This window comes from Eleutherodactylus coqui, chromosome 2 (assembly GCF_035609145.1).
Source record: "Eleutherodactylus coqui strain aEleCoq1 chromosome 2, aEleCoq1.hap1, whole genome shotgun sequence".
NCBI classification, from domain to species: domain Eukaryota; kingdom Metazoa; phylum Chordata; class Amphibia; order Anura; family Eleutherodactylidae; genus Eleutherodactylus; species Eleutherodactylus coqui.
In genome coordinates, this window is record NC_089838.1 from 48,409,993 (window position 1) to 48,425,775 (window position 15,783).

The 15,783-nt window shown below is 48.7% G+C and overlaps 1 protein-coding gene across 4 annotated transcripts in view; it reads left to right on the forward strand.

Moving 5' to 3' along the window:
- Positions 1-15,783, forward strand: part of LOC136611312 (protein mono-ADP-ribosyltransferase PARP12-like) — a 42,857-nt gene that overhangs the window by 1,987 nt on the left and 25,087 nt on the right. For 3 of the 4 annotated variants that reach the window (XM_066590811.1, XM_066590812.1, XM_066590815.1), the window contains exons 2-4: positions 5,946-6,081; positions 11,672-12,026; positions 12,976-13,113. In XM_066590811.1, coding sequence (XP_066446908.1) covers positions 5,946-6,081; positions 11,672-12,026; positions 12,976-13,113 — 629 coding nt within the window. Of the gene's footprint in view, positions 1-3,047; positions 3,137-5,945; positions 6,082-11,671; positions 12,027-12,975; positions 13,114-15,783 lie in introns of those variants that run through there. The other variant, XM_066590814.1, reaches the window with a different exon arrangement.

The following is a 15,783-nucleotide window of genomic DNA, read 5'->3' on the forward strand; positions in this document are numbered from 1 at the left end:
ACAGGGCAGGAGGTGGGTGATCCAGGAGTGATGTACAGGTCAGGAGGTGAGTGATCCAGGAGTGATGTACAAAGCAGAAGGTGGGTGACCCAGAGTGATGTACAGGCCAGAAGGTGGGTGACTGAGAGTGACGTACAGGGCAGGAGACGGGGGACCCAGAGTGGCATACAAAGCATGACGTGGGTGACCTAGGAGTGATGTGCAGAGCAGGAGGTGGGTAACCCAGAGTAACGTACAGGGCAGATGGTCGGTGACCCGGAAGTGATGTACAGAGCAGGGGATGGGTGACTGAGTAAAGTACAGGGCAGGAGGTGGGTGACACAGTGACATACAGGGCAGGAGGTGGGTGACCCAGAGTGATGTACAGAGCAGGAGGTGGGTGCCCCCGGAGTAATATACAAGGCAGGAGGTGAGTGACTCAGAGTAATATACAAGGCAGGAGGTGAGTGACTCAGAGTAATGTACAGGGCAGGAGGTGGGTGACCCAGAGTAGCGTACAGGGCAGGAGGTGGGTGACCCAGAGTGACGTAGGGGGCAGGAGGTGGGTGACCCCGAAGTAATGTACAGGGCAGGAGGTGGGTGATCCAGGAGTGATGTACAGGTCAGGAGGTGAGTGATCCAGAGTGGCGTACAGAACATGATGTGGGTGACCTAGGAGTGATGTAAGGAGCAGGAGCTGGGTGGCCCAGAGTAACGTACAGGGCAGGAGGTGGATGACCCAGAGTAATGTACAGGGCAGTAGGTGGGTGATCCGGGAGTGATGTACAGAGCAGGTGGTGGGTGACCCAGAGTGGCGTACAGGGCAGGAGGTGTGTGACCCAGAGTGGCGTACAGGGCAGGAGGTGGGTGACCCAGAGTGGCGTACAGGGCAGGAGGTGGGTGACCCAGAGTGGTGTACAGGGCAGGAGGTGGGTGACCCAGGAGTGACGTACAAAGCAGAAGGTGAGTGACCCAGAGTGACATACAGGGCAGGAGGTGGGTGACCCAGAGTGGCATACAGGGCAGAAGGTGCATGAACCAGAGTGGCGTACAGGGCTCGAGGTGGGTGACCCAGAGTGACGTACAGGGCAGAAGGTGGGTGACCCAGAGTGACGTACAGAGCAGAAGGTGGGTGACCCAGAGTGGCATACAGGGCAGAAGGTGCGTGAACCAGAGTGGCATACAGGGCAGAAGGTGCATGAACCAGAGTGGCGTACAGGGCTCGAGGTGGGTGACCCAGAGTGACGTACAGGGCAGAAGGTGGGTGACCTAGGAGTGATGTAAGGAGCAGGAGGTGGGTGGCCCAGAGTAACGTACAGGGCCGGAGGTGGATGACCCAGAGTAATGTACAGGGCAGTAGGTGGGTGACCCAGAGTGGTGTACAGGGCAGGAGGTGGGTGACCTAGGAGTGACATACAGAGCAGAAGGTGAGTGATCCAGAGTGACGTACAGGGCAGGAGGTAGGTAACCCAGAGTGGCATACAGGGCAGAAGGTGCGTGAACCAGAGTGGCGTACAGGGCTCGAGGTGGGTGACCCAGAGTGACGTACAGGGCAGAAGGTGGGTGACCCAGAGTGACGTACAGGGCAGAAGGTGGGTGACCCAGAGTGACGTACAGGGCAGAAAGTGTGTGACCCAGAGTGGCATACAGGGCAGAAGGTGGGTGACCCAGAGTGGCGTACAGGGCTCGAGGTGGGTGACCCAGAGTGACGTACAGGGCTCGAGGTGGGTGACCCAGAGTGACATACATGGCAGAAAGTGGGTGACCCAGAGTGACGTACAGGGCAGAAGGTGGGTGACCCAGAGTGACGTACAGGGCAGAAGGTGGGTGACCCAGAGTGACGTACAGGGCAGGAGGTGGGTGACCGAGAGTGATGTACAGGGCAGGAGGCGGGTGACCCAGAGTGGCATACAGAGCATGACGTGTGTGACCTCCGAGTGAATTACAGAGCAGGAGGTGGGTGACTGAGAGTAACGTACAGGGCAGGAGGTGGGTGACCCAGAGTAACGTACAGGGCAGGAGGTGGGTGACCCAGAGTAATGTACAGGGCAGGAGGTGAGTGATCCAGAGTAATGTACAGGGCAGGAGGTGGGTGACCCAGAGTAATGTACAGGGCAGGAGGTGGGTGACCCAGAGTAATGTACAGGGCAGGAGGTGGGTGACCCGGGAGTGATGTACAGGGCAGGAGGTGGGTGATCCAGGAGTGATGTACAAAGCAGAAGGTGGGTGTCCCAGAGTGATGTACAGGGCAGGAGGTGGGTGATCCAGGAGTGATGTACAAAGCAGAAGGTGGGTGACCCAGAGTGATGTACAGGGCAGGAGGTGGGTGACCGAGAGTGACGTACAGGGCAGGATGCGGGTGACCCAGCATGACATACAGAGCATGACATCGGTGACCTAGGAGTGATGTGCAGAGCAGGAGGTGGGTAACCCAGAGTAACGTACAGGGCAGGAGGTGGGTGACCCAGAGTGATGTAGAGGGCAGGAGGTGGGTGATCTGGGAGTAATGTACAGAGCAGGGGATGGGTGACCCAGAGTAACGTACAGGGCAGAAGGTGGGTGACACAGAGTGATGTACAGAGCAGAAGGTGGGTGACCCCGGAGTAATGTACAGGGCAGGAGGTGGGTGATCCAGGAGTGATGTACAGGTCAGGAGGTGAGTGATCCAGGAGTGATGTACAGGTCAGGAGGTGAGTGATCCAGGAGTGATGTACAAAGCAGAAGGTGGGTGACCCAGAGTGATGTACAGGGCAGGAGGTGGGTGACCCAGAGTGACGTACAGGGCAGGAGGTGGGTGACCCAGAGTGACGTACAGGGCAGGAGGTGAGTGATCCAGAGTAATGTACAGGGCAGGAGGTGGGTGATCCAGGAGTGATGTACAAAGCAAAAGGTGGGTGACCCAGAGTGATGTACAGGGCAGGAGGTGGGTGACCGAGAGTGACGTACAGGGCTGGAGGCGGGTGACCCAGAGTGGCATACAGAGCATGACATCGGTGACCTAGGAGTAATGTACAGAGTAGGAGGTGGGTGACCCAGAGTGGCGTACAGGGCAGGAGGTGGGTGACCCAGAGTGACGTAGGGGGCAGGAGGTGGGTGACCCCGAAGTAATGTACAGGGCAGGAGGTGGGTGATCCAGGAGTGATGTACAGGTCAGGAGGTGAGTGATCCAGGAGTGATGTACAAAGCAGAAGGTGGGTGACCCAGAGTGATGTACAGGGCAGGAGGTGGGTGACTGAGAGTGACATACAGGGCAGGAGACGGGGGACCCAGAGTGGCATACAGAGCATGACGTGGGTGACCTAGGAGTGATGTAAGGAACAGGAGGTGGGTGGCCCAGAGTAACGTACAAGGCAGGAGGTGGATGACCCAGAGTAATGTACAGGGCAGGAGGTAGGTGATTCGGGAGAGATGTACAGAGCAGGAGATGGGTGACCCAGAGTGACGTACAGAGCAGGAGCTGGGTGACCCAGAGTGACGTACAGGGCAGGAGGCGGGTGACACAGAGTGGCATACAGAGCGTGACGTGGGTGACCTAGGAGTGATGTACAGAGCAGGAGGTGGGTGACCTAGAGTGGCATACAGGGCAGGAGGTGGGTGACCCAGAGTGGCGTACAGGGCAGGAGGTGGGTGACCCAGAGTGGCGTACAGGGCAGGAGGTGGGTGACCCAGAGTGGCGTACAGGGCAGGAGGTGGGTGACCCAGAGTGGCGTACAGAGCATGATGTGGGTGACCTAGGAGTGATGTAAGGAGCAGGAGGTGGGTGGCCCAGAGTAACGTACAGGGCAGAAGGTGGATGACCCAGAGTAATGTACAGGGCAGTAGGTGGGTGATCCGGGAGTGATGTACAGAGCAGGTGGTGGGTGACTCAGGGTTGCGTATAGGGCAGTAGGTGTGTGAACCAGAGTGGCGTACAAGGCACGAGGGTGTGACCCGGGAGTGATTTACAGAACAGGAGGTGGGTGACCCAGAGTAATGTACAAGTCAGTAGGTGGGTGACCTAGGTATAATTTTCTAGAGGCCACATACAAGGGTGCCAGAAGACATTTCAGAGCTCATTGTCACCGCTTTCTACTCTAAGTAGGGAACTGCGGGTAACACTTGAGTTTCAGTTATTAGTGTATCTTGACGCCACCAGGAACTCCTGGTGGAGTCAAGTTTGACTGCACAGCATGGTGGAAAGCTAGGTCGTGGAAGGGCACTAAAAGCAGGGGGAAAGAACATGGAGGTGCCCCTGGTGCAAATGGAAAATAGCTACTCACACCCGTTCGCCACTCCACAATAGCCAGGCCGACCCCCAGCAGCTGTAGGGTTAAGATACCGTGGGATGCAGGGAGCCGACAGGGTGGGGGTGAGCGATACTGTTATGCACCCCACTTGCAGCGACTTTCCCTGCGGCGAAGCAGAAGCGCTGAGGCCGCCAGCTGTCAGCGGAGGAGCGGGAGCCACACAATCCCTGCGGCGGTGAGCAGAAGCGCTGAGGCCGCTAGCTGTCAGCGGGGGAGCGTGAGCCACACAGTCCCTGCGGCGGTGAGGGCGGCAAATGTCTGTGGTGGAGCGCCAGGTCAGAGCAGACAGTCCCAGCGGCGGCTGACAAATGTCAGTGGGGGAGCAGCGGCCACGGAGCTGACAGGGGCGGTGGCGGAGATGTAGGTATTAAATGTATCGCCGTTTGCACCACGGACAGCTGCATGTTTTTTCCCCCTGCTTTTATTCCCCTTCCTGGACCTAGTTTTCCAGGCTGCTGTGCAGCCAATCAGCATCAGGGGGCGTCACCCCCTGTCAAACTTGACCCCACCAGGAGTTCCTGGTGGCGTCAAGATACACTAATACCTGAGTTTCATATGAGTTTGAAGAGTATTTTCTCCCAATTAACAAGTGCATCGATAAATAAGAAATTTTTTTTTATTATCGTAAACTATTATCTTTCTTTACACAGTACGATGACAATGATCACCCACACATATCACGTAGGAAATAATGGGGAGATGAATGTAGTTGCTAAATACAAGTGCTAAGATAGTACCCCTCCTCCATACAGCAAAACATGTTTATCATGAACTGGGCTCTTAGCACATGACATAGGTGTGACTGCAAGGGATTGATGTTCTTCCACTCCCACAAGCCTTCACTCACTGTAAAATGCGGCAAAGATCAACCACCACCTACATAGTCCTAGATGTCACAGAATGCACCCTGCCACCACTCGCTATATTATATTATAAGGCAGGTCAGATGACTAAACTTCTGGTAATGTAGTAATGCCTTCAAGTGCTCACTGCAATCCTATAGTCAAAGGGTTAACAGTCTACATCAATGATGATTAGTTCTACAGAGTAACGAGGATTGAACTTATTAAAGTCTTAAGCTTCAATACAGAAATATCCAAATCTTATGAAAAGTTACAAAAGGATAATATAAAACAGACACATGTACGAGAACATACAAAGCCGAACGGTTACAAAGAAAAAGTAATCCCCTACAACCTAACAATGGTCAGTGGCTGGCATTACATTTTTTAACAGCACGCCCATAACCCACCTAAGAGAGGCTGCTTATGCCACACAAGATCAAACGGTTCTACAGACACATTCCTTATTTAGTTCCTATTTTCCATTAGTAAGTACCTTATGAAAGATTATGACCGTCAACCATGATAAGGAAATAATAACTGGAGCTAATTTTGAGTTTTGGGGTTGCCTAGACCCCGTCTTTGGCGCTCCGAACATATGAAAAAGGCCAAAACTATATCTTAATTTTACCAAAAATGGTCTAACTGACAATAATATGCAGGATTTCAACACAAAATAATATGGTGTAAAACTAACTAAACCTGAATATATGATATGATTAATCAGACAGGATAACATGCAGCATATACATAACTGTTAGAAATTCATACAATTATCAAAAATGAGATCTCACCTCAACTATGCGGCAGGCACTATCACACATTTCATCTGTTTCAGGCCACCCTGCGCATTCTCCCATGACATTTTTTCATATCAAAACCAGCTGGTTTTAAAAGCCAATGAGATCAGCGGACTGAATAATGATGAGATAAAAGTTCTTCTGCTCCAGAATGACAACCAACTGCTGCAACCGGTAAGAGCAAAACAACAGCACAAGCCAAACTCATCGTTCCCTGAAGAATAATATGGATGATCAAAAATGATATGGATGATCAACTACTAGCAACCAAGCCACCACATCAATAATAAACCAGCAAAAGCTACTATAATATTTGCCTTATGTACAAGAATATGACTACTATAATACTGCTCTCTATATGCAAAAATATAACTAAAATAATACTGCTCCTATGTACAAGAATATACTATAACACTATCCCCTATGTACAAGAATATAACTACTATAATACTGCCCCCTATGTACAAGAATATAACTACTATAATACTGCTCCTATGTTCAAGAATATAACTACTATAGTACTGTCTCCTATGTACAAGAATATAACTACTATAATACTGCCCCCTGTGTACAAGAATATAACTAATATAATACTGTGCCTATGTGCAAGAATATAACTACTAAAATACTGCTTCCTATGTACAAGAATATAACTACTATAATACTACTCCCTTTGTACAAGAATATAACTACTATACTACAGCTCCCTATGTACAAGAATAAAACTACAATAATACTGCTCCCTATGTACAAGAATATAACTACTATAATACTGCTCCTATGTTCAAGAATATAACTACTATAGTACTGTCTCCTATGTACAAGAATATTACTACTATAATACTGTGCCTATGTGCAAGAATATAACTACTAAAATACTGCTCCCTATGTACAAGAATATAACTACTATAATACTGCCCCCTATGTACAAGAATCTACTATAATACTGCCCCCTGTGTACAAGAATATAACTACTATAATACTGCCCCCTGTGTACAAGAATATAACTACTATAATACTGCTCCTATGTACAAGAATATAACTACTATAATACTGCCCCCTATGTACAAGAATATAACTACTATAATACTGCTCCTATGTACAAGAATATACATACCGAAGGGACAAACGGTTTCAATAACGACTTGTGAAACACCCTGTGTACCTTCCAAGTAGCTGGCAATTCAAGTTCATAAGCCAGCGGATTTACTACCCGCGTAAAGACAAAGTGACCCACGTAACGTGGCGCCAGATTCAAGGACGGGACCTTCAGTTTGAGATTTTTAGACGACAAATACACCTTTGGTCCCACCCAGTAAGGTTCAGACACTGACAGACTCTTCCCACTATGCAACTGCATACGAGCCCCCGTTGCTTCCAGATTCTTCTGTACTTCTTTCCATACCCCCTGCAGCGCATCTGTGGCGACATGTAAGGTAGCGAGGATGCTGACCATATACGCAAAGGAATGGAGATACCCCAGTGGAAGAACAAGTACGGTTGTTTAACGCAAACTCTGCCAACGGCAGGAATTCTGCCCACTGATGTGCCTTTTCGCTACCATCAACCGCAAATATTGCACCAAATCCTGGTTCTTCCGCTCAGTCTGTCCATTAGTTTGCGGGTGGAATGCTGACAAGAAGGAAAGCGACGTTCCCATGTTTCTACAGAAGGCTCACCAGAATTGCGCAACAAACTGAACCCCGCAATCAGATACGAAATTCTCAGGAACCCCATGTAGACGAATGATTTCTTTTACAAAAATCTTGAAAAATTCTATCGCGGTAGGTAACTTCTTTAGCGCCATGAAATGAGCCATTTTTGAGAAGCGGTTCACAACAACCAGGATCGTGGTGAACTTCTGAGACTCAGGTAGATCGGTAATAAAGTCTTATCGATAAATGCGTCCACGGACAAGAGGGCACCGGTAACGGTCTCACAGTCCCCTCCGGATGGCGCAGACGACTTTTACTGCGTGCACAGAGCATCCTTTAACAAAGTCGCGGTTCTCCCGAGGCATGCCTGACCACCAGTAGTGTCTAGAACAAAGATCCAGAGTCCCCTGAACTCCCGGATGACCTGGGAGCACAGATGAATGACGCTCTTCACTGACCCTGTGACGCAAGGTCTCTGGCACAATCCATCTGTCCTCCGACACTCGCAGCGTCCTGCTGATAATTTTGTAGACGAGGGACGAGATCAGATTCTACAGCTGCCACCACCACCCCAGGTGACAAGATATTCTCGGCAACCACTGTCTCACTTTCCGGCGAACCGGAAAGTGAGACAGTGGTTGGGCGTCCGCCTTCACGTTCTTCTCCCCTGGAATATAAGTAATGATGAAGTTAAACCTGGAGAAAAACAACGCCCACCTGGCCTGACTGGTCATGAGTCTTTTAGCATTGGTGAGATATACCAAGTTTTTATGATCAGTATAAACGGTAATGGGATGCCTTGCCCCCTCAAGATGGTGACGCCACTCTTCTGGAGACCACTTAATCGCCAATAACTCATGATTACCCACTTCGTAGTTCTGTTCCGCCGAACTGAACTTCCGCGAGAAGAACGCGCATGTGCTATACCCAGCTCTCCCACTGATTTCCTGAGACAATACAGCCCCCGCCGCAACCTCAGACGCATCGACCTTAATGAAGAACGGTCACTGTGCATCAGGCTGTACTAGTACCGGGACGGCAGTAAATGCCCTTTTGAGACAACTGAAAGCCTCTAGGGCTTCTGGCGACCATCTTACCAAGTCGGACCCCTTCTTGGTAAGATCAGTCAGGGGTTGAGCAATAACCGAATAATTCTTAATGAATTTACGGTAAAAATTTGCGAACCCTAGGAACCACTGGAGAGCTTTCAGGTTATCCGGTCTGACCCATTGGGAGATTGCTGCCACTTTATCAGACTCCATTTGAATCTCCATGGGTGAAATCACATAAACAAGGAAGGACACTTGTTTAGTACCAAAATTGCATTTCTCCAAATGACAAAAAGTTGGTACTCGCACAAACGGGTCAGAACCAGCCCCAGGTGCCGCACATGTGAATCCCAGTCTGGGGAATACCCCAGAATGTCATCGAGATATATGACCAAGAATTCCCCCAGGAAGTTGTGGAAGACTGCATTCATAATTCCCTGAAACACAGCGGGGGCATTACAAAGTCCAAAGGGAATGACCAGACATTCAAAATGTCCTAACGGGGTGTTGGTCGCAGTCTTCCACTCATCTCCCTCTCGGATGCGAATTAAATTGTACGCCCCCCTTAAGTCCAATTTCCTGTGGGCCCCTATCACCTGATTCAATAAGTCAGGGATCAAGGGCAAGGAACACTGGTTCTTCACAGTAATTTTATTCAAAGCCCGATAATCCACGCAAGGCCTCAATGTGCCATCCTTCTTCTCTACAAAGAAGAGACCTGCCCCGGCTGGGGACCTGGACGGCCTGATGTGTCGTTTGGACGGAGACTCTGAGATGTAGGACTTAAGGGCTTCGTGCTCCCGCCCCGACAAATTGAAAATGGCTCCCTTAGGGATGGGACTGTCGGGGATCAAATCAATACCACAGTCCCACTCCCTATGGGGAGGCAAAATCTCAGACCGTTTCTTAGAAAATACGTCATGGAAATCAGACAAATACTCAGGAATAAATATGTCATCTGCTGAACACATAGTAGCTAAGTGACTATGACAGGACAACCCCCAATGTGTCAATTCCCGAGTGGACCAATCAAATCAGGGATTATGCAGTGCCAACCAGGGCATACCCAGCACTACATCAACAGACATCCTCTCCATTACTAAGAACGACCGATTCTCAGAATGGAGAACACCCACAGTGAACTGTACCATGGGAGTCCTCCACTGGACAACACCCGCAGACAGAGGGGTGGAATCGATGATAGTGAAGTATATGGGCATCTCCAATGCTAAGAACTCATCAGGGGTCTGACAAAGCTTAGACTAACCAAAATAGCAGCAGCACCCAAATCAATAAAAGCCTTACCGGACCGAGTGAAATTCCAAAAGCCAATATGACAGGGCACCAACACCTTAGGGAGTACCTGTGATCCTAGGCGACCCTCCTGACAGTCGCCTAGGATCTGAAGTTTTCCGCCAGTTCAGGCTGATGCTGCATCGGCTTCTGAGGACAGATTGCTACAATAGAGACAGAGATGCTGCATCATCCGGAACCGTCGCCGTTCCTCGGCACTTCCATAGGCTTGGCACCAGAAGTTGGCCTGGGAGATAAGGGAGCAGATCTGCTGGGTTCCCTAGCTTTTACGGGCCTGATGTTCCTCTTTTCTAGATCTCAGCCTTCTATCAGCCTTGACTGCCAATTCCATCGCCTCATTGAGTGTCACGGGAGCGGGATGAGAAATGAGTAGATCCTTGACAGCGTCAGAAAGACCCAACAAAAACACATCCTTAAGTGCACTATCGTTCCAAGAGGTTTCACCAGCATACTGTCTAAATTTAGAGCAATAGTCCTCTACCCACTGCTGCTCCTGACGAAGGGACATGAGATGGATGACACACCGCCAACCCCGCACGGTCTGGCTCATCAAAAATACCTCCAAGTTCCAAAAAAAACAAATCAACTAACTCCACTTTCTGGAACTATGAGCCGCAACCGCCGCATGCCTGCTGAAAAACAAAGAACTTGCTCCTCTCCCCTGAAAACACCTCCGGAAGAGGACACTTGGGCCCAGGAATGGAAGGGGCAGCAGAAACATGCACTGACTCCCGCTGCTCTTGGGCCACCATACAACCAGACAGGTCTTGGATGACGACCACTAACGCCTGCAACTGACTTGCGAGGGCACTCATGGCCTCTATTGGAGAGTAAAAACAAAACCCGCTGGCAATTTTAAGGGCCAATTATTATTTTACAGTAATCTACCCTGGATACGCCAGCCCGCGTTGCCCTGGATCTTACCCTCAACCCCTGTCCCTGCCTACTTGCCTCCACTCCTGGCTAACCCCAGGCGGGCAACTGGGCGGCGGTCCCAATGCTATCTAGGGACCGAGAATGAGCGCTGGCGTACCTAGAAGAAATGGGTAGACTACCGACAGGACAGGCAGGTGAAAAAAACCAACACGAAACAATACTGAGGCATATGGAACAACCTGGCAGATGGTAACAAAATAGTAGACAAGCTGACAAAGAATGGAGACCTACAGATGCAGACTAGCTAGCAACCTAAGGGAAACCAATAACTGGCACTGATTGCAGTCACTGCCAGATTTTTAAACAGAAGCCTCCGCCCAGAGGCGGAGAGAGGGAGAAGGCCAACTCATCCATAGCACATCAAAAGGGGGCTCATGCACGGAGCTGCACTCCCAGGTGCGCGTGCACTCGACGCTGCCGGCAGCCGGACCACAAGTCGGGGGGATGCGCCCCGACCGCGGGACCCAGAACACCACCGCCTCGGGAGGAGCCGCAACCGCCGCATGGTAACAACTGCCCTCTATGTACAAGAATATAACTACTATAATACTGCCTCCTGTTAACAAGAATGTAACTAATATAATACTGCCTCCTATGTAGAAGAATATAACTGCTATAATACTGCCATCAGTGTACAAGAATATGGCTATTATAATACTGCCCCCTATATACAAGAATATAACCACTATAATACTGCTCCCTATGTACAAAAATATAACCACTATAATACTGCTCCCTATGTACAAAAATATAACTATTATAATACTGCCACCTATGTATGGGTATATAGCTTTATCTTGTCTTCTGCAGGTGTGTATGAAGTATCTACATGGCACATGTGATCTCGGGAAGGATTGTTCGAAGCTTCACATTTGCCGTTACTTTATAAGAGGGGAATGCAATTATCAGAACTGCAGATTCTCTCACCATCTCATGGAGTTCTGCTCTGACTTATTACTCGGCCGCTGTCATATGTCTGAGGTGTCTGTTCAGAACTTCCAAATGATTAGTTCCGTGAAGCAGGAAGAACATCTGCAGTCACGATGGAAGAGATATGAGAAGAGGAACCCTGCAGAACAGAGGGGCAGAGGAAGACCCCCGTATAGAAAACAGGAGGACTGGGGGAATGTGTCACAAGATGGAGTACCAGCAGAGCAGAGAGCAGGTGTGATAAGACGTATTTATTGAGGAAGGCCCTGTCTATTACTTCTGACAACCAGCCTGTATATCATGTGTGAGAGGTAGTCACAGCCCCGCCCCATCTATTACTGCTGACAACCAGCCTGTATATCATGTGTCAGAGGTAGTCACAGCCCCGCCCCCATCTATTACTGCTGACAACCAGCCTGTATATCATGTGTCAGAGGTAGTTAAAGCCCCGCCCCCATCTTTTACTACTGACAACCAGCCTGTATATCCTGTCTGAGAGGTAGTCACAGCCTCGCCCCATCTATTACTGCTGACAATCAGCCTGTATATTATATCTTAGAGATAGTCACAGCCTCGCCCATCTATTACTGCTGACAACCAGCCTGTATATCCTATCTGACAGGTAGTCACAGCCCCGCCCCCATGTATTACTGCTGACAACCAGCCTGTATATCCTATCTGACAGGTAGTCACAGCCTCGCCCCCATCTATTACTGCTGACAACCAGCCTGTATATCCTATCTGGAAGGTAGTCACAGCCCCGCTCCCATCTATTACTGCTGACAACCAGCCTGTATTTTCTATCTTAAAGGGGTAGTCACAGCCCCGCCCCCATCTATAACTGCTGGCAACCAGCCTGTATATCTTATCTGAGAGGTAGTCACAGCCCACCCACATCTATTACTGCTGGCAAGCAACCTGTATATTCTGTCTGAGAGGTAGTCACAGCCCCGCTCATCTATTACTACTGACAACATCACTGTATACTCTGTACAAGAGGTAGTCACAGCCCTGCCCTCTCTTTTCTGCTGACAACCTCCCTGTATATCCTGTCTGAGAAGTAGTCACGGCCTCGCCCTCATCTATTACTGCTGACAACCAGCCTGTATATTCTGTGTGATAGTGATGATGATTGCAGAAGCCAGCTCCTCTTCACGTTTTTAATTAGTTGCAATTCATTCTAGAGTCCAAGCTCTATGAGAGGAGTCGGCTATTGTCCAAGACGCAGGAGAGTTTTTATTGGTCTGAAGAAGATGATGATGATAATGAAGAATCTCAGAAAACTGCATTGCCTGCTTCACCTAAAGTGTCTACTCAGCCAGGTATAGCTTCCCATCGTATCAACCCCCTAAGTATCTACTGCTGTTACAAATATTCGTGACCCATAATACATCTGTAACTTTACCCACAAGAATCTCAGAAGCGTCTTGTCCTCATCTTCAGCACCATCTGCCCCTAAACTAATACTGACCATCCATCACTCCAATGACCACTGCAGGTCCAGTTAATGCTCCACCAACATCTTCTGCTGAACCAAGCAGACTTCTTAATATTCCTATGGAAGGTCCATCAGCTGCTGCCTCTGTTAAGCCAGTATCCCCCTCACAGTGGACAAATCATTCACTGTCCCACCAGCAGTGCCACCCTTATGTTGGTTGGCACCCTGGGCAGAATCCTTCCCCCCTCCCCCTCCCCCTTCCCATTCCCTCACTCCATCAAAAGTAAATTCAGAAAAAAAATTATATGTATTCTGGCTTGTGCAGAAAGCTGCAAGAAAGCAGCATATCCACACCAGAACAGCTCATTGATTAAACACAGTAGCAGAACTAAGCTCATGATATAAATACAGCCCTAGAACCAAGTTCAGGACATAAATACATCACCAGAGCCAAGCACAGTACATAAATACAGCAAGAACCAACCTTAGTATATAAATACAGCTTCATCACCAAATTTATAGATACAGCAGGAACCAACCTCAGGCCTAATTCCCACGGCCGGATTTCCGCGGCGTTTCACTGCAGATATTAGGTTCTATTGAACCTAATAGCTCAATGTACATGCTGCGGAATTCCGCAGCATGAAATTACCTGCAGCATGTCCTATTTGCCACGGGTATACGCGCGAACGGCTACCATTGTAGTCAATGGAAGCTGCCCGTAACGCTATACTTCCGCTGTAGCACAGCGGAAGTATAGCGTGAATACGCGCCCCGCCCACCGCCGAGCGCGTCATATGATGCTACCGGCGCTTCACGAGCTGTACTGCGCATGCGCGCCAAAGTGACATGCGTGACCTCGCGCAGCGGATCCAGGGGTAAGTATGGGGTCTTTGGGGTGGCGCCGTGACGGACTTCTCTGCGGTATTCCGCTTGCGGAGCCCGTCACGGCTGTGTGCATAAGGCCTCAGTACACGGATACAATACCAGAATCAAGCTGCTAACATTAATACAACACCAGAACCAAGCTTAGGACATAAATACATCACCAGAGCCAAGCACAGTACATAAATACAGCACCAGAAACAAGCTCAGAACATAAATACACTGGCAGAATTAAGCGATTATATTGTGGTGGTGGCAACCTGGGTATCTACTGTATATAATTGTATATGTACAGCTGTTATAAGTTACACATCCTGTATATATTGATATGGAGCATGCTGGTATAACCTGGGTATCTTCTGTATATAATTACATATGTACAGCTGGTGTAAGTTATACATCCTTGAAATTTGGCACAAGCATAGATTATGTCCAAAATAGGAAAACTTAATGGGTCCCAACTCGATTATTCAATTCTAGCGCAAAAGAATTAGCGTCCAAATTTTATGTACGGAATCTAATTCTCTCACTTCCTGATGTCATAGAAACTTGAAATTTGGCACAAGCATTGATTATGTCATAAATAGGAAAAGCTAATGGGTCCTAACTGGATTATTCAATTCTAAGCACAAAAGAACTAGCGTCCAAATTTTATGTACGGAATCTAATTCTCTCACTTCCCTATGTCATCAAAATTAGAAATTTGGCACAAGCATTGATTATGTCATAAATAGGAAAAGTTAATGGGTCCCAACTTGATTATTCAATTCTAAGCGCAAAAGCTTAGCTTAGCTTCCAAATTTTACTTCTCTAATTCTCTCACTTCCCGATGTCATTTTATATAAAGGAAACGTTGCATGGAACCATGCAAAATGGTGAACGTATTTTTTTTTCTTGGTATCTCTAAAGTAACCACAACTTCATAAGATTTTCCGTGTGAACACCAAATAAACACCAGTACTGAATTAACATGGGTGAAGCCGGGTATATCAGCTAGTATAATTATATATGTACAGTTGGTATAAGTTATACATCCTGTATACAGTTAAATACAGCATGCTGTCCGGACCAATCGCAACCGCAGTCTCTCAGTGGAACGGAGGATCCTGCCTGGGGAGTCTGCAGCCTGAAACTGACTGATTCCCAGGTAATGGCCCTCCTCTCCCTATGTGCCATCCACAGCCTGTAATAATAGCAACCCCTGTGACCCCTAGCTGTACACTGGTGACTATTACTACTGGAGCCATAAATGGGGTCAGTATGACTATTGGGGACACTTACATTGGGGGCACTATTAATCTGTCACTTTAGATAAATCTCAGGACTGGAGTTGGGGACCCCTGAGCTGCGGAATAAGTTGATGCTATACAAATAAAGATTATTATTATATGTGTTGGGTATCTTGCATATTGGTGCTTTCGATGCCTGTAAAATTAGTGGGGGAGGTGTGGGTTGCAAGGGGAGGGATGGTGGGGGGCGCCATTTCACACTTCACCTCAGGCATATAAAGGTTTGGGGCCCCCTGATGAGTGGGATGGGTAGAGTTAGTCTGGCACAGTTGTATGTTATGGTCTGAGTCAGAGGCGCAACTTGAAGCTCCCGGGCCCCGATGCAAAACTTGTAACAGGGCCCCCAACTATAATGCTTTACTCATAGTACTGGGTTCCCT